At 41.9% G+C, this 18,365-nt stretch overlaps 1 protein-coding gene across 2 annotated transcripts in view; it reads left to right on the top strand.

Annotated features, from left to right (window-relative positions):
• Positions 1-18,365, top strand: part of LOC139759995 (urea transporter 1-like) — a 111,623-nt gene that overhangs the window by 83,198 nt on the left and 10,060 nt on the right. The window contains exons 6-7 of one of the 2 annotated variants that reach the window (XR_011715197.1): positions 13,035-13,182; positions 13,485-13,669. Coding sequence is in view for 1 of the 2 variants with exons in the window: in XM_071682740.1 (XP_071538841.1) it covers positions 13,035-13,182; positions 13,485-13,673 (337 nt within the window). In the remaining variant the exon portion in view is untranslated. Of the gene's footprint in view, positions 1-13,034; positions 13,183-13,484; positions 13,674-18,365 lie in introns of both variants that reach the window. The other variant, XM_071682740.1, reaches the window with a different exon arrangement.

Here is an 18,365-nt window from a genome sequence, read left to right as displayed (position 1 = left end):
TACATGTGTATATGTCTGTGTATGTCTATATATATATATATATATATATATATATATATATATATATATATATATATATATATATGTATACATTGAAATGTATAGGTATGCATATTTATGTGTGTGGATGTGTGTGTATATGAATGATGTAGGTGAGTGTGTCGCACCAATCTTTCGCCTGTTTCCTTGCGCTACTGCGCTAACGTGGGAGGCAGCAACATAGTATAATAAACAGAAAATTAATTTAATTTCTATATATATTATTCATTTTACTTTCTCGCTTTCTCCTGCGTTAGCGAGGTAGCATAAGGAAACAAACGAAAGAATGGCCCAACCCACCCACATACACATGTATATACATACACGTCCACACACGCACATATACATACCTTCAACGTATACATATATATACACACACAGACATATACATATATACACATGTACATAATTCATACTGTCTGCTCTTATTCATTCCCGTCGCCAACCCGCCACACATGAAATGACAACCCCCTACCCCCGCATATGCGCGAGGTAGTTCTAGGAAAAGACAACAAAGGCCACATTCGTTCACACTCAGTCTCTAGCTGTCATGTATAATGCACCGAAACCACATCTCCCTTTCCACATCCAGGCCCAACAAAACTTTCCATGGTTTACCCCAAACGCTTTACATGCTCTGATTCAATCCATTGACAGCATGTCGACCCCGGTATACCACATCGTTCCAACTCACTCTATTCCTTGCATGCCTTTCACCCTCCTTCATGTTCAGGCCCTGATCACTCTAAATCTTTTTCACTCCATCTTTCCACCTTCAATTTGGTCTCCCACTTCTCCTCGTTCCCTCCACCTCTGACACATATATCTTCTTGGTCAATCTTTCCTCGCTCATTCTTTCCATGTGGGCAAACCATTTCGAAACACCTTCTTCTGCTCTCTCAACCACACCCTTTTCATTACCACACATCTCTCTTACTCTTTCATTACTTACTGAGTCAAACCACTTCACACCATATATTGTCCTCAAACATCTCATTTTCAGCACATCCACCCTCCTCCGCACAACTCTATCTATAGCCCACGCCTCGCAACCATATAACATTGTTGGCACCACTATTCCTTCAAACATACCCACCTTTCCTTTCCGAGATAATGTTCTCGACTTCCACACATTCTTCAACACTCCCAGAACTTTCGCTCCCTCCACCACCCTATAATTCACTTCCGCTTCCATGGTTCCATCCACTGCCAGATCCACTCTCAGACATCTAAAACACTTCACTTCCTCCAGTTTTTCTCCATTCAAACTTATTTTCCAGTTGACTTGTCCCTCAACCCTACCGTACCTAATAACCTTGCTCTTATTCACATCTACTCTCAGCTTTCTTCTTTCACACACTTTACCAAACTCAGTCACCAGCTTCTGCAGTTTCTCGCACGAATCCGCCACCATTGCTGTATCATCAGCGAATAACAACTGACCCACTTCCCAAGCTCTCTCGTTCACGACAGACTACATACTTCCCCTTCTTTCCAAAACTCTTGCATTCACCTCCCGAACAACCCCTTCCATAAACAAATTAAACAACCATGGAGGTATCACAAACCCCTGCCGCAAACCTACATTCACTGAGAACCAATCACTTTCCTCTGTTCCTACACGTACACATGCCTTACATCCTCGAAAAAAACATTTCACTTCTTCTAACAACTTGCCTCCCACACCATATATTCTTAATACCTTCCACAGAGCATCTCTATCAACTCTATCATATGCCTTCTCCACATCCATAAAAGCTACATACAAATCCATTTGCTTTCATAAGTATGTCTCACATACATTCTTCAAAGCAAACACCTGATCCACACATCCTACCACTTCTGAAACCACACTGCTCTTCCCCAATCTGATGCTCTGTCCATGTCTTCACCCTCTCAATCAATACCCTCCCATATAATTTACCAGGAATACTCAACAAACTTATACCTCTGTAATTTGAGCACTCACTTTTATTCCCTTTGCCTGCAGAAGCTGGTGACTGAGTTTGGTAAAGTGTGTGGAAGAAGAAAGTTAAGAGTAAATGTGAATAAGAGCAAGGTTATTAGGTACAGTAGGGTTGAGGGTCAAGTCAATTGGGAGGTGAGTTTGAATGGAGAAAAACTGGAGGAAGTGAAGTGTTTTAGATATCTGGGAGTGGATCTGGCAGCGGATGGAACCATGGAAGCGGAAGTGGATCATAGGGTGGGGGAGGGGGCGAAAATTCTGGGGGCCTTGAAGAATGTGTGGAAGTCGAGAACATTATCTCGGAAAGCAAAAATGGGTATGTTTGAAGGAATAGTGGTTCCAACAATGTTGTATGGTTGCGAGGCGTGGGCTATGGATAGAGTTGTGCGCAGGAGGATGGATGTGCTAGAAATGAGATGTTTGAGGACAATGTGTGGTGTGAGGTGGTTTGATCGAGTGAGTAACGTAAGGGTAAGAGAGATGTGTGGAAATATAAAGAGCGTGGTTGAGAGAGCAGAAAAGGGTGTTTTGAAGTGGTTTGGGCACATGGAGAGAATGAGTGAGGAAAGATTGACCAAGAGGATATATGTGTCGGAGGTGGAGGGAACGAGGAGAAGAGGGAGACCAAATTGGAGGTGGAAAGATGGAGTGAAAAAGATTTTGTGTGATCGGGGCCTGAACATGCAGGAGGGTGAAAGGAGGGCAAGGAGTAGAGTGAATTGGAGCGATGTGGTATACCGGGGTTGACGTGCTGTCAGTGGATTGAATCAAGGCATGTGAAGCGTCTGGGGTAAACCATGGAAAGCTGTGTAGGTATGTATATTTGCGTGTGTGGACGTATGTATATACATGTGTATGGGGGGGGGTTGGGCCATTTCTTTCGTCTGTTTCCTTTCGCTACCTCGCAAACGCGGGAGACAGCGACAAAGTATAATAAAAAAAAAATAATAACTTTTATTCCCTTTGCCTTTGTACAATGGCACTATGCAAGCATTCCGCCAATCCTCAGGCACATCACCATGAGTCATACATACATTAAATAACCTTACCAACCAGTCAACAATACAGTTACCCCCTTTTTTGATAAATCCCACTGCAATACCATCCAAACCCACCGCCTTGCCGGCTTTCATCTTTCGCAAAGCTTTTACTACCTCTTCTCTTTTTACCAAATCATTCTCCCAAACCCTCTCACTTTGCATACCACCTTAACCAAAACACCCTATATCTGCCACTCTATCAACAAACACATTCTACAAACCTTCAAAATACTCACTCCATCTCCATCTCACATCACCACTACATGTTATCACCTCCCCATTAGCCCCCTTTACTGTAGTTCCCATTGATTCCCTTGTCTTATGCACTTTATTTACCTCCTTCCAAAACATCTTTTTATTCTCCCTAAAATTTAATGATACTCTCTCACGGGGGATAAATATATATAGGGGAGAAAGAATACTTCCCACGTATTCCCTGCATGTTGTAGAAGGCGACTAAAAGGGAAGGGATCGGGGGGCTGGAAATCCTCCCCTCTCATTTTTTTTTTAAATTTTCCAAAAGAAGGAACAGAGAAGGGGGCCATATGAGGATATTCCCTCAAAGGCCCAGTCCTCTGTTCTTAACGCTACCTCGCTAATGCGGGAAATGGCGAATAGTATGAAAAAAAATATATATATATATATATATATATTCAAACTATTCGCCATTCCCCGTGTTAGCGAGGTAGCATTAAGAACAGAGGACTGGGCCTTTGAGGGAATATCCTCACCTGGCCCCCTTCTCTGTTCCTTCTTTTGGAAAATAAAAAAAAAAAAACGAGAGGGGAGGATTTCCGGTCACCCGCTCCCTCCCCTTTTAGTCGCCTTCTACGACACGCAGGGAATACATGGGAAGTATTCTTTCTCCCCCATCCCCAGGGATATATATATATATATATATATATATATATATATATATATATATATATATATATATATATATATATATATATATATATATATTTTTTTTTTTTTTTTTCGCTGTCTCCCGCGTTTGCGAGGTAGCACAAGGAAACAGATGAAAGAAATGGCCCAACCCACCCCCATACACATGTATATACATACGTCCACACACGCAAATATACATGCCTACACAGCTTTCCATGTTTACTCCAGACGCTTCACATGCCCTGATTCAATCCACTGACAGCACGTCAACCCCAGTATACCACATCGATCCAATTCACTCTATTCCTTGCCCTCCTTTCACCCTCCTGCATGTTCAGGCCCCGATCACGCAAAATCTTTTTCACTCCATCTTTCCACCTCCAATCTGGTCTCCCACTTCTCCTCGTTCCCTCCACCTCCGACACATATATCCTCTTGGTTAATCTTTCCTCACTCATTCTCTCCATGTGCCCAAACCATTTCAAAACACCCTCTTCTGCTCTCTCAACCACGCTCTTTTTATTTCCACACATCTCTCTTACCCTTACGTTACTTACTCGATCAAACCACCTCACACCACACATTGTCCTCAAATATCTCATTTCCAGCACATCCATCCTCCTGCGCACAACTCTATCCATAGCCAATGCCTCGCAACCATACAACATTGTTGGAACCACTATTCCTTCAAACATACCCATTTTTGCTTTCCGAGATAATGTTCTCGACTTCCACACATTCTTCAAGGCTCCCAGGATTTTCGCCCCCTCCCCCACCCTATGATCCACTTCCGCTTCCATGGTTCCATCCGCTGCCAGATCCACTCCCAGATATCTAAAACACTTTACTTCCTCCAGTTTTTCTCCATTCGAACTTACCTCCCAATTGACTTGACCCTCAACCCTACTGTACCTAATAACCTTGCTCTTATTCACATTTACTCTTAACTTTCTTCTTTCACACACTTTACCAAACTCAGTTACCAGCTTCTGCAGTTTCTCACATGAATCAGCCACCAGTGCTGTATCATCAGCGAACAACAACTGACTCACTTCCCAAGCTCTCTCATCCCCAACAGACTTCATACTTGCCCCTCTTTCCAAAACTCTTGCATTCACCTCCCTAACAACCCCATCCATAAACAAATTAAACAACCATGGAGGTATCACAAACCCCTGCCGCAAACCTACATTCACTGAGAACCAGTCACTTTCCTCTCTTCCTACACGTACACATGCCTTACATCCTCGCTAAAAACTTTTCACTGCTTCTAACAACTTGCCTCCCACACCATATATTCTTAATACCTTCCACAGAGCATCTCTATCAACTCTATCATATGCCTTCTCTAGATCCATAAATGCTACATACAAATCCATTTGCTTTTCTAAGTATTTCTCACATACATTCTTCAAAGCAAACACCTGATCCACACATCCTCTACCACTTCTGAAACCACACTGCTCTTCCCCAATCTGATGCTCTGTACATGCCTTCACCTTCTCAATCAATACCCTCCCATATAATTTACCAGGAATACTCAACAAACTTATACCTCTGTAATTTGAGCACTCACTCTTATCCCCTTTGCCTTTGTACACTGGCACTATGCACGCATTCTGCCAGTCCTCAGGCACCTCACCATGAGTCATACATACATGAAATAACCTTACCAACCAGTCAACAATACAGTCACCCCCTTTTTTAATAGATTCCACTGCAATATCATCCAAACCTGCTGCCTTGCCGGCTTTCATCTTCCGCAAAGCTTTTACTACCTCTTCTCTGTTTACCAAATCATTTTCCCTAACCCTCTCACTTTGCACACCACCTCGACCAAAACACCCTATATCTGCCACTCTATCATCAAACACATTCAACAAACCTTCAAAATACTCACTCCATCTCCTTCTCACATCACCACTACTTGTTATCACCTCCCCATTTACACCCTTCACTGAAGTTCCCATTTGCTCCCTTGTCTTACGCACTTTATTTACCTCCTTCCAGAACATCTTTTTATTCTCCCTAAAATTTTATGATACTCTCTCACCCCAACTCTCATTTGCCCTCTTTTTCACCTCTTGCACCTTTCTCTTTACCTCCTGTCTCTTTCTTTTATACATCTCCCACTCAATTGCATTTTTTCCCTGCAAAAATCGTCCAAATGCCTCTCTCTTCTCTTTCACTAATAATCTTACTTCTTCATCCCACCACTCCTACCCTTTCTAATCAACCCACCTCCCACTCTTCTCATGCCACAAGCATCTTTTGCACAATCCATCACTGATTCCCTAAATACATCCCATTCCTCCCCCACTCCCCTTACTTCCATTGTTTTCACCTTTTTCCATTCTGTACTCAGTCTCTCCTGGTACTTCCTCACACAAGTCTCCTTCCCAAGCTCACTTACTCTCACCACCCTCTTCACCCCAACATTCACTCTTCTTTTCTGAAAACCCATACAAATCTTCACCTTAGCCTCCACAAGATAATGATCAGACATCCCTCCAGTTGCACCTCTTAGCACATTAACATCCAAGAGTCTCTCTTTCGCACGCCTGTCAATTAACACGTAATCCAATAACGCTCTCTGGCCATCTCTCCTACTTACATACATATACTTATGTATATCTCGCTTTTTAAACCAGGTATTCCCAGTCACCAGTCCTTTTTCAGCACATAAATCTACAAGCTCTTCACCATTTCCATTTACAACACTGAACACCCCGTGTATACCAATTATTCCCTCAACTGCCAAATTACTCACCTTTGCATTCAAATAACCCATCACTATAACCCGGTCTCGTGCATCAAAACCACTATCACACTCATTCAGCTGCTCCCAAAACACTTGCCTCTCATGATCTTTTTTCTCGTGCCCAGGTGCATATGCACCAATAATCACCCATCTCTCTCCATCAACTTTCAGTTTTACCCATATTAATCGAGAATTTACTTTCTTACATTCTGTTACATACTCCCACAACTCCTGTTTCAGGAGTAGAGCTACTCCTTCCCTTGCTCTTGTCCTCTCACTAACCCCTGACTTTACTCCCAAGACATTCCCAAACCACTCTTCCCCTTTACCCTTGAGCTTCGTTTCACTCAAAGCCAAAACATCCAGGTTCCTTTCCTCAAACATACTACCTATCTCTCCTTTTTTCACATCTTGGTTACATCCACACACATTTACGTACCCCAGTCTGAGCCTTCGAGGAGGATGAGCACTCCCCGCGTGACTCCTTCTTCTGTTTCCCATTTTAGAAAGTTAAAAAATACAAGGAGGGGAGGATTTCTGGCCCCCCGCTCACGTCCCCTCTAGTCGCCTTCTACGACACGCGAGGAATGCGTGGGAAGTATTCTTTCACCCCTATCCCCAGGGATATATATATATATATATATATATATATATATATATATATATATATATATATATATATATATATATTTTTTTTTTTTTTTTTTTTTTTCAAACTATTCGCCATTTCCCGCATTAGCGAGGTAGCGTTAAGAACAGAGGACTGGGCCTTTTTCGGAATATCCTCACCTGGCCCCCTCTGTTCCTTCTTTTGGAAAATTAAAAAAAAACGAGAGGGGAGGATTTCCAGCCCCCCGCTCCCTCCCCTTTTAGTCGCCTTCTACGACACGCAGGGAATACGTGGGAAGTATTCTTAATCCCCTATCCCCAGGGATATATATATATATATATATATATATATATATATATATATATATATATATATATATATATATATATATATATATATATATATATATATTCTTTTTTATTTTGCTGTCTTTGTCTCCCGCGTTAGCGAGGTAGCGCAAGGAAACAGACGAAAGAATGGCCCAACCCACCCACATACACATGTATATACATACACGTCCACACACACACAAATATACATACCTATACATCTCAACTTATACATATATATACACACACAGACATATACATATATACACATGTACATAATTCATACTGTCTGCCTTTATTCATTCCCATCACCACCCCGCCACACATGAAATAAAAACCACCTCCCCCCTCATGTGTGCTAGCTAGCGCTGGGAAAAGACAACAAAGGCCACATTCGTTCACACTCAGTCTCTAGCTGTCATGTAATAATGCACCGAAACCACAGCTCCCTTTCTACATCCAGGCTCCACAGAATTTTTCATGGTTTACCCCAGACGCTTCACATGCCCTGGTTCAATCCATTGACAGCACGTTGACCTCGGTATACCACATCATTCCAATTCACTCTAATCCTTGCACGCCTTTCACCCTCCTTCATGTTCAGGCCCCAATCACTCAAAATCTTTTCACTCCATCTTTCCACCTCCAGTTTGGTCTCCCACTTCTCTTCGTTCCCTCCACCTCTGACACATATATCCTCTTGGTCAATCTTTCCTCACTCATTCTCTCCTTGTGACCAAACCATTTGAAAACACCCTCTTCTGCTCTCTCAACCACGCTCTTTTTATTTCCACACATCTCTCTTACCCTTACGTTACTCACTCGATCAAACCACCTCACACCACACATTGTCCTCAAACATCTCATTTCCAGCACATCCATCCTCCTGCGCACCACTCTATCCATAGCCCACGCCTCACAACCATACAACATTGTTGGAACCACTATTCCTTCAAACATACCCATTTTTGCTTTCCGAGATAATGTTCTCGACTTCCACACATTCTTCAAGGCTCCCAGAATTTTCGCCCCCTCCCCCACCCTATGATCCACTTCCGCTTCCATGGTTCCATCCGCTGCCAGATCCACTCCCAGATATCTAAAACACTTCACTTCCTCCAGTTTTTCTCCATTCAAACTCACCTCCCAATTGACTTGACCCTCAACCCTACTGTACCTAATAACCTTGCTCTTATTCACATTTACTCTTAACTTTCTTCTTTCACACACTTTACCAAACTCAGTCACCAGCTTCTGCAGTTTCTCACATGAATCAGCCACCAGCGCTGTATCATCAGCGAACAACAACTGACTCACTTCCCAAGCTCTCTCATCCCCAACAGACTTCATACTTGCCCCTCTTTCCAAAACTCTTGCATTCACCTCCCTAACAACCCCATCCATAAACAAATTAAACAACCATGGAGACATCACACACCCCTGCCGCAAACCTACATTCACTGAGAACCAATCACTTTCCTCTCTTCCTACACGTACACATGCCTTACATCCTCGATAAAAACTTTTCACTGCTTCTAACAACTTGCCTCCCACACCATATATTCTTAATACCTTCCACAGAGCATCTCTATCAACTCTATCATATGCCTTCTCCAGATCCATAAATGCTACATACAAATCCATATATAAAGTAAAGTAAAGGGAGTAAAGTCAGGGGTTAGTGAGAGGACAAGAGCAAGGGAAGGAGTAGCAATACTCCTGAAACAGGAGTTGTGGGAGTATGTGATAGAATGTAAGAAAGTAAATTCTTGATTAATATGGGTAAACCTGAAAGTTGATGGAGAGAGGTGGGTGATTATTGGTGCATATGCACCTGGGCATGAGAAGAAAGATAATGAGAGGCAAGTGTTTTGGGAGCAGCTGAATGAGTGTGTTAGTGGTTTTGATGCACGAGACCGGGTTATAGTGATGGGTGATTTGAATGCAAAGGTGAGTAATGTGGCAGTTGAGGGAATAATTGTTATACATGGGGTGTTCAGTGTTGTAAATGGAAATGGTGAAGAGCTTGTAGATTTATGTGCTGAAAAAGGACTGATGATTGGGAATACCTGGTTTAAAAAGCGAGATATACATAAGTATACTTATGTAAGTAGGAGAGATGGCCAGAGAGCATTATTGGATTACGTGTTAATTGACAGGCGTGCAAAAGAGAGACTTTTGGATGTTAATGTGCTGAGAGGTGCAACTGGAGGATGTCTGATCATTATCTTGTGGAGGCTAAGGTGAAGATTTGTATGGGTTTTCAGAAAAGAAGAGTGAATGTTGGGGTGAAGAGGGTGGTGAGAGTAAGTGAGCTTGGGAAGGAGACCTGTGTGAGGAAGTACCAGGAGAGACTGAGTACAGAATGGAAAAAGGTGAGAACAATGGAAGTAAGGGGAGTGGGGGAGGAATGGGATGTATTTAGGGAATCAGTGATGGATTGCGCAAAAGATGCTTGTGGCATGAGAAGAGTGGGAGGTGGGTTGATTAGAAAGGGTAGTGAGTGGTGGGATGAAGAAGTAAGAGTATTAGTGAAAGAGAAGAGAGAGGCATTTGGACGATTTTTGCAGGGAAAAAATGCAATTGAGTGGGAGATGTATAAAAGAAAGAGACAGGAGGTCAAGAGAAAGGTGCAAGAGGTGAAAAAAAGGGCAAATGAGAGTTGGGGTGAGAGAGTATCATTAAATTTTAGGGAGAATAAAAAGATGTTCTGGAAGGAGGTAAATAAAGTGCGTAAGACAAGGGAGCAAATGGGAACTTCAGTGAAGGGCGCAAATGGGGAGGTGATAACAAGTAGTGGTGATGTGAGAAGGAGATGGAGTGAGTATTTTGAAGGTTTGTTGAATGTGTTTGATGATAGAGTGGCAGATATAGGGTGTTTTGGTCGAGGTGGTGTGCAAAGTGAGAGGGTTAGGGAAAATGATTTGGTAAACAGAGAAGAGGTAGTGAAAGCTTTGCGGAAGATGAAAGCCGGCAAGGCAGCAGGTTTGGATGGTATTGCAGTGGAATTTATTAAAAAAGGGGGTGACTGTATTGTTGATTGGTTGGTAAGGTTATTTAATGTATGTATGACTCATGGTGAGGTGCCTGAGGATTGGCGGAATGCGTGCATAGTGCCATTGTACAAAGGCAAAGGGGATAAGAGTGAGTGCTCAAATTACAGAGGTATAAGTTTGTTGAGTATTCCTGGTAAATTATATGGGAGGGTATTGATTGAGAGGATGAAGGCATGTACAGAGCATCAGATTGGGGAAGAGCAGTGTGGTTTCAGAAGTGGTAGAGGATGTGTGGATCAGGTGTTTGCTTTGAAGAATGTATGTGAGAAATACTTAGAAAAGCAAATGGATTTGTATGTAGCATTTATGGATCTGGAGAAGGCATATGATAGAGTTGATAGAGATGCTCTGTGGAAGGTATTAAGAATATATGGTGTGGGAGGAAAGTTGTTAGAAGCAGTGAAAAGTTTTTATCGAGGATGTAAGGCATGTGTACGTGTAGGAAGAGAGGAAAGTGATTGGTTCTCAGTGAATGTAGGTTTGCGGCAGGGGTGTGTGATGTCTCCATGGTTGTTTAATTTGTTTATGGATGGGGTTGTTAGGGAGGTAAATGCAAGAGTTTTGGAAAGAGGGGCAAGTATGAAGTCTGTTGGGGATGAGAGAGCTTGGGAAGAGTCAGTTGTTGTTCGCTGATGATACAGCGCTGGTGGCTGATTCATGTGAGAAACTGCAGAAGCTGGTGACTGAGTTTGGTAAAGTGTGTGGAAGAAGAAAGTTAAGAGTAAATGTGAATAAGAGCAAGGTTATTAGGTACAGTAGGGTTGAGGGTCAAGTCAATTGGGAGGTGACTTTGAATGGAGAAAAACTGGAGGAAGTGAAGTGTTTTAGATATCTGGGAGTGGATCTGGCAGCGGATGGAACCATGGAAGCGGAAGTGGATCATAGGGTGGGGGAGGGGGCGAAAATTCTGGGGGCCTTGAAGAATGTGTGGAAGTCGAGAACATTATCTCGGAAAGCAAAAATGGGTATGTTTGAAGGAATAGTGGTTCCAACAATGTTGTATGGTTGCGAGGCGTGGGCTATGGATAGAGTTGTGCGCAGGAGGATGGATGTGCTGGAAATGAGATGTTTGAGGACAATGTGTGGTGTGAGGTGGTTTGATCGAGTGAGTAACGTAAGGGTGAGAGAGATGTGTGGAAATAAAAAGAGCGTGGTTGAGAGAGCAGAAGAGGGTGTTTTGAATTGGTTTGGGCACATGGAGAGAATGAGTGAGGAAAGATTGACCAAGAGGATATATGTTTCGGAGGTGGAGGGAACGAGGAGAAGAGGGAGACCAAATTGGAGGTGGAAAGCTGGAGTGAAAAAGATTTTGTGTGATCGGGGCCTGAACATGCAGGTTGGTGAAAGGAGGGCAAGGAATAGAGTAAATTGGAGCGATGTGGTATACCGGGGTTGACGTGCTGTCAGTGGATTGAATCAAGGCATGTGAAGCGTCTGGGGTAAACCATGGAAAGCTGTGTAGGTATGTATATTTGCGTGTGTGGACGTATGTATATACATGTGTATGGGGGTGGGGGGCCATTTCTTTCGTCTGTTTCTTTGCGCTACCTCGCAAACGCGGGAGACAGCGACAAAGTATAATAATAATAATAATAAAAAAAAAATATATATACATATCTTCGTCTCCACAATTGGTCAGACATCCCACCAGCATTTCCTCTCAGCAAATTCTTATCCAAGTCTACCTATTTAATGACTGTAAATTCATATGTAATGCAATACTGCCTGCTGACCAGTTTTCCTACTCATATATGTATAAATATGCTGATACCGTAATTCACACTTCTTTTTTATTAGCAAATGACTTCGATGGGTCTGTATCAGCAAAATTGGTAAAGTTCAAGCCAATGAGATGGAATTTCATATAAGTAGATTTCAGGTTGGGGAATGGTTAGAATGAGGACTGAGTAAATCAAAAGTAGCGATAGAATTATTGATATCATTTGGGTATCTGGGAAAAATTGGTGTAGAAAAAATGTTTATTAATATCATATTAGTGAATACAAGACATGATGGAAAGTCAGAAACAAAGAAATCTACAATTGTGTCAGTGCAATGCTAATTGAATTCTGAATGAGCCATCCTGCATAGCAGCAAGAGAATGCACATAGAATAAAAAGATACAAGACCTTATTTGCTGTCTTAGATATTGATTTATTCACAACACACTATTGCCTAATTATGTGATAGTCACTGTCATTCTGAAGAGATTAAATTATTCTTCTTAATATAAGTTCTTTTGAAATTTGATAGAATAGATCACCAAAATATAGTAATGTTCAGATAGAATAGGTAAAGTTGTATCAAAGTTTTTAGGGATTAATTATATACTGTGTGTCTTGTAGGTGATGGAAGGTACCCTGCTGGCAGCAGGCCAGATTTATGGTGTAGGAACTATTGATTCGTCAATCCTCATCTACCTTGGATTCTTAGTCTACTCCCCGTTGCTCACAGTGTTTTTCTTCATGGGCAGTGTCATTGGCACAGTCACAGGTAGCGAGTCTTTCCTTTTGTTACCAAATTGCTTGGTTCAGTTTCCTTACAGTGTGAGTCAATTTCATTTTTATCTATAGCCTCCACAGTATGGGGTTTGCAGTTTTTATACTTTAATTTCTATAAACATTGAACTTTTTTGCCTTATAATTTGAATTTATGTTGAAGACTGATATACCATAGAAGTTACATGTATTTTTTCATATTTCATATTTTATATATTTGGAAGAAATAGCAAGGCTTTTGCAAGACACCGTGTCTGTTCTCAAACATGTCATCATCCTTTTTTGCATCCTTGATAGGAGCGTTGGTGAGCACCGCACCATACACCAATGTATATCTTGGACTTTGGGGTTACAATGCCATGCTGACAGCAGGAGGCATCTCGTACTTCCTGGTGCCTACTCCAGGGGTAGTGTTGGCTTCTGTGGTGGGTGCTACCATGGCTGCAGGTGTTCAGGTTGCCACAATGCACATTTTTCGTGTGGTAAGTTAATGCCATTGCCCATATTCATATCATGTTAACTGTATCAAGGATATGTCTGCAAGATGAGCTAAAAAAAAAGAAAGATAATACTTTTTTCCTTCTTGACTGAGTTTTTTTCTAATTGAGAGAAATCTTACGGATAATCCACTGATCAGGAGCATCAAATATCACTCAAATATTTCTTTTGTCATGATACCATGATAACAGATTTTTCTTTGACAGAATTTTGTATCGTGGCCTTTTTTGCATGCATACACAAGCAGAGGACCTAGATTTCCAATCTTTTTTTTTTTTTGTCCATTTTTGCACAATTAATGTAATTTCTTGTCAACAAGAGAAATTCATAACCATCAGTTTTTTTTATATCAAAATTCTAATTCATCATCACTAGCTTTTTCTATGACAGAATTTTTTCAAAAGTCTTTGGTTATTTAGAACCTTTGTTCTAAAGAATTACATAACCTTTCCTGCACTCATAAGGTCTGCTACCCATGTGTTCCTTCATAAAGTATCCTACACAGTTTATACTTTATTTTATCTCTCATGACTGAGCCATCTTGATATTAAATCCTTTGCTTTTTTTTAACCGTAGTCCCTATACATGTTTTGTTGATACTCTGTCCTCATTGTTCATTTTGTCACTCTTTCTTTTAGAGTGACATGGCGTGGGTCAAACATGCCCCAGTTGACACCATCTCTTGTGAAATGAAAAGAGTAAGAATAAGAATGAAGAAATCAAATCAGGGTTCTGTGAGTGTTTGTAGACCTGACCCTTAACCCATTTACTGTTTTGATTGACTACATGCAAGTCAGTAATTGATCATGTTAGTGTTGGCTACACATGGTATTAGATTAGAGCATTCTTTTTAATTAGTTGGAATTCATTATCCTCACAGTAGGTACTGTCATGTCATAAGGATATCTTGCACTACAACCAAGTGGGGAACATCATCAGTATGCCTGTTTATCCCTGCATCATGGAAATAGAATGTACTCCTTCAAATACATTGACATTGCAGAAATATTGAGAAAATATGGCTCTCATGATGAAAGAAACATATCTGATACCAAAGGCAAGGATATTGATGATTCAGATGTCTATCAGCCCACTTCATCAAGAGAAAGTGATGATTCCCCTATTGGCTGCAACTTCATTTTGGACTCTCAGGATCCACAATATGGTATTGGCAATGGAACCCCAAGGAAGAAATGAAGATAAGCACCATGGAAAACAAAATTTGTGACTCAGACTACAAAGAAATATTATTTATTGTTTATTATACCTAGTCCCTGTCTCCCGCGTTAGCGAGGTAGTGCAAGGAAACAGACGAAAGAATGGCCCAACCCACCCACATACACATGTATATACATAAACGCCCACACACGCACATATTCATATCTATATATTTTAACGTATACATACATATACATGCACAAACATATACATATATACACGTGTACATATCCATACTTGCTGCCTTCATCCATTCCCGTCGCCACCCTGCCACACATGAAATGGCACCCACTCCCCCTGCGTGCACGCGAGGTAGTGCTAGGAAAAGACAACAAAAGCCACATTCGTTCACACTCAGTCTTTAGCTGTCATGTGTAATGCACCGAAACCACAGCTCCCTTTCCACATCCAGGCCCCACAAAACTCTCCATGGTTTACCCCAGACGCTTCACATGCCCTGGTTCAATCCATTGACAGCGCATCAACCCTGGTTCCAATTCACTCTATTCCTTGCACGCCTTTCACCCTCCTGTATGTTCAGACCCCGATCGTTCAAAATCTTTTTCATTCCACCCTTCCACCTCGAATTTGGTCTCCCCTTTCTCCTTGTTCCCTCCACCTCTGACACATATATCCTTTGTCAATCTTTCCTCACTTATTCTCTCCATGTAACCAAACCATTTCAATACACCCTCTTCTGCTTTCTCCACTACACTCTTCTTACTACCACCTCTTACCCTTACATTACTTGATCAAACCACCTCACACCACACATTGTCCTCAAACATCTCATTTCCTAAACATCCACCCTTCTCCGCACAACCCTGTCTATAGCCCACTCCTCGCAACCACTTAACATGGTTGGAACAAAGAAATATACAAGTGAATAATGTTGGGATAGTCTTAAGGCTGTACCACCCTATACTAGCATTTTGGTGACCAGCCAGAGAACAACCAGCCTCAGCGGTAATGTTAATCAGTTGTATTATATTCTTCTGTGGTATTTATCTCTCCAAAACTCATTCTCAAGTCAGTTGTATTATATTCTTCTTTAGTGTTTATCTCTCCAAAACTCATTCTCAGTGAGTGCTAAAGTTCTGAGGCAGGTAAGCATTAAACAAGTATATTGCTAAACTAGGCTGCAAAAAAAAATAAATATATTTTTCTTTTAACACTTGATCGCTCTTTCTTGCTTAGTGAAGTAGCGCCAGGTAACAGACTAAGGAAGACATATTCACTCACATACATGTATATATACATATATATGCAAATACATATTTATTTATTATTATTTTGCTTTGTCGCTCTCACGCATTTGCGAGGTAGCGCAAGGAAACAGACGAAAGAAAATGGCCCAACCCACCCCCATACACAATGTACACACACACACACGCCCACACACGCAAATATACATACCTATACATCCCAATGTACACATATATATACACACACAGACACATACATATATACCCATGCACACAATTCACACTGTCTGCCCCAATTCATTCCCATCGCCACCTCGCCACACATGGAATACCATCCCCCTCCCCCCTCATGTGTGCGAGGTAGCACTAGGAAAAGACAACAAAGGCCCCATTCGTTCACACTCAGTCTCCAGCTGTCACACAATAATGCCCGAAACCACAGCTCCCTTTCCACATCCAGGCCCCACACAACTTTCCATGGTTTACCCCAGACGCTTCACATGCTCTGATTCAATCCACTGACAGCACGTCAACCCCGGTATACCACATCGATCCAATTCACTCTATTCCTTGCCCTCCTTTCACCCTCCTGCATGTTCAGGCCCCGATCACACAAAATCTTTTTCACTCCATCTTTCCACCTCCAATTTGGTCTCCCACTTCTCCTTGTTCCCTCCACCTCCGACACATATATCCTCTTGGTCAATCTTTCCTCACTCATTCTCTCCATGTGCCCAAACCATTTCAAAACACCCTCTTCTGCTCTCTCAACCACTCTCTTTTTATTTCCACACATCTCTCTTACCCTTACATTACTTACTCGATCAAACCACCTCACACCACACATTGTCCGCAAACATCTCATTTCCAGCACATCCACCCTCCTGCGCACAACTCCATCCATAGCCCATGCCTCGCAACCATACAACATTGTTGGAACCACTATTCCTTCAAACATACCCATTTTTGCTTTCCGAGATAATGTTCTCGACTTCCACACATTCTTCAAGGCTCCCAGGATTTTTGCCCCCTCCCCCACCCTATGGTTCACTTCCGCTTCCATGGTTCCATCCGCTGCCAGATCCACTCCCAGATATCTAAAACACTTTACTTCCTCCAGTTTTTCTCCATTCAAACTTACCTCCCAATTGACTTGACCCTCAACCCTACTGTACCTAATAACCTTGCTCTTATTCACATTTACTCTTAACTTTCTTCTTTCACACACTTTACCAAACTCAGTCACCAGCTTCTGCAGTTTCTCACATGAATCAGCCACCAGCGCTGTATCATCAGCGAACAACAACTGACTCACTTCCCAAGCTCTCTCATCCACAACAGACTTCATACTTGCCCCTCTTTCCAAAACTCTTGCATTCACCTCCCTAACAACCCCATCCATAAACAAATTAAACAACCATGGAGACATCACACACCCCTGCCGCAAACCTACATTCACTGAGAACCAATCACTTTCCTCTCTTCCTACACGTACACATGCCTTACATCCTCGATAAAAACTTTTCACTGCTTCTAACAACTTGCCTCCCACACCATATATTCTTAATACCTTCCACAGAGCATCTCTATCAACTCTATCATATGCCTTCTCCAGATCCATAAATGCTACATACAAATCCATTTGCTTTTCTAAGTATTTCTCACATACATTCTTCAAAGCAAACACCTGATCCACACATCCTCTACCACTTCTGAAACCACACTGCTCTTCCCCAATCTGATGCTCTGTACATGCCTTCACCCTCTCAATCAATATCCTCCCATATAATTTACCAGGAATACTCAACAAACTTATACCTCTGTAATTTGAGCACTCACTCTTATCCCCTTTGCCTTTGTACAGTGGCACTATGCACACATTCTGCCAATCCTCAGGCACCTCACCATGAGTCATATATACATTAAATAACCTTACCAACCAGTCAACAATACAGTCACCCCCTTTTTTAATAAATTCCACTGCAATACCATCCAAACCTGCTGCCTTGGCGGCTTTCATCTTCCACAAAGCTTTTACTACCTCTTCTCTGTTTGCCAAATCATTTTCCCTAACCCTCGCACTTTGCACACCACCTCAACCAAAACACCCTATATCTGCCACTCTATCATCAAACACATTCAACAAACCTTCAAAATACTCACTCCATCTCCTTCTCACATCACCACTACTTGTTATCACCTCCCCATTTGCGCCCTTCACTGAAGTTCCCATTTGCTCCCTTGTCTTACGCACTTT

This window comes from Panulirus ornatus, chromosome 34 (assembly GCF_036320965.1).
Source record: "Panulirus ornatus isolate Po-2019 chromosome 34, ASM3632096v1, whole genome shotgun sequence".
NCBI classification, from domain to species: Eukaryota; Metazoa; Arthropoda; class Malacostraca; order Decapoda; family Palinuridae; genus Panulirus; species Panulirus ornatus.
Note: the sequence above shows the minus strand (reverse complement) of the source record. Positions and strands in the feature narration are given on the sequence as shown.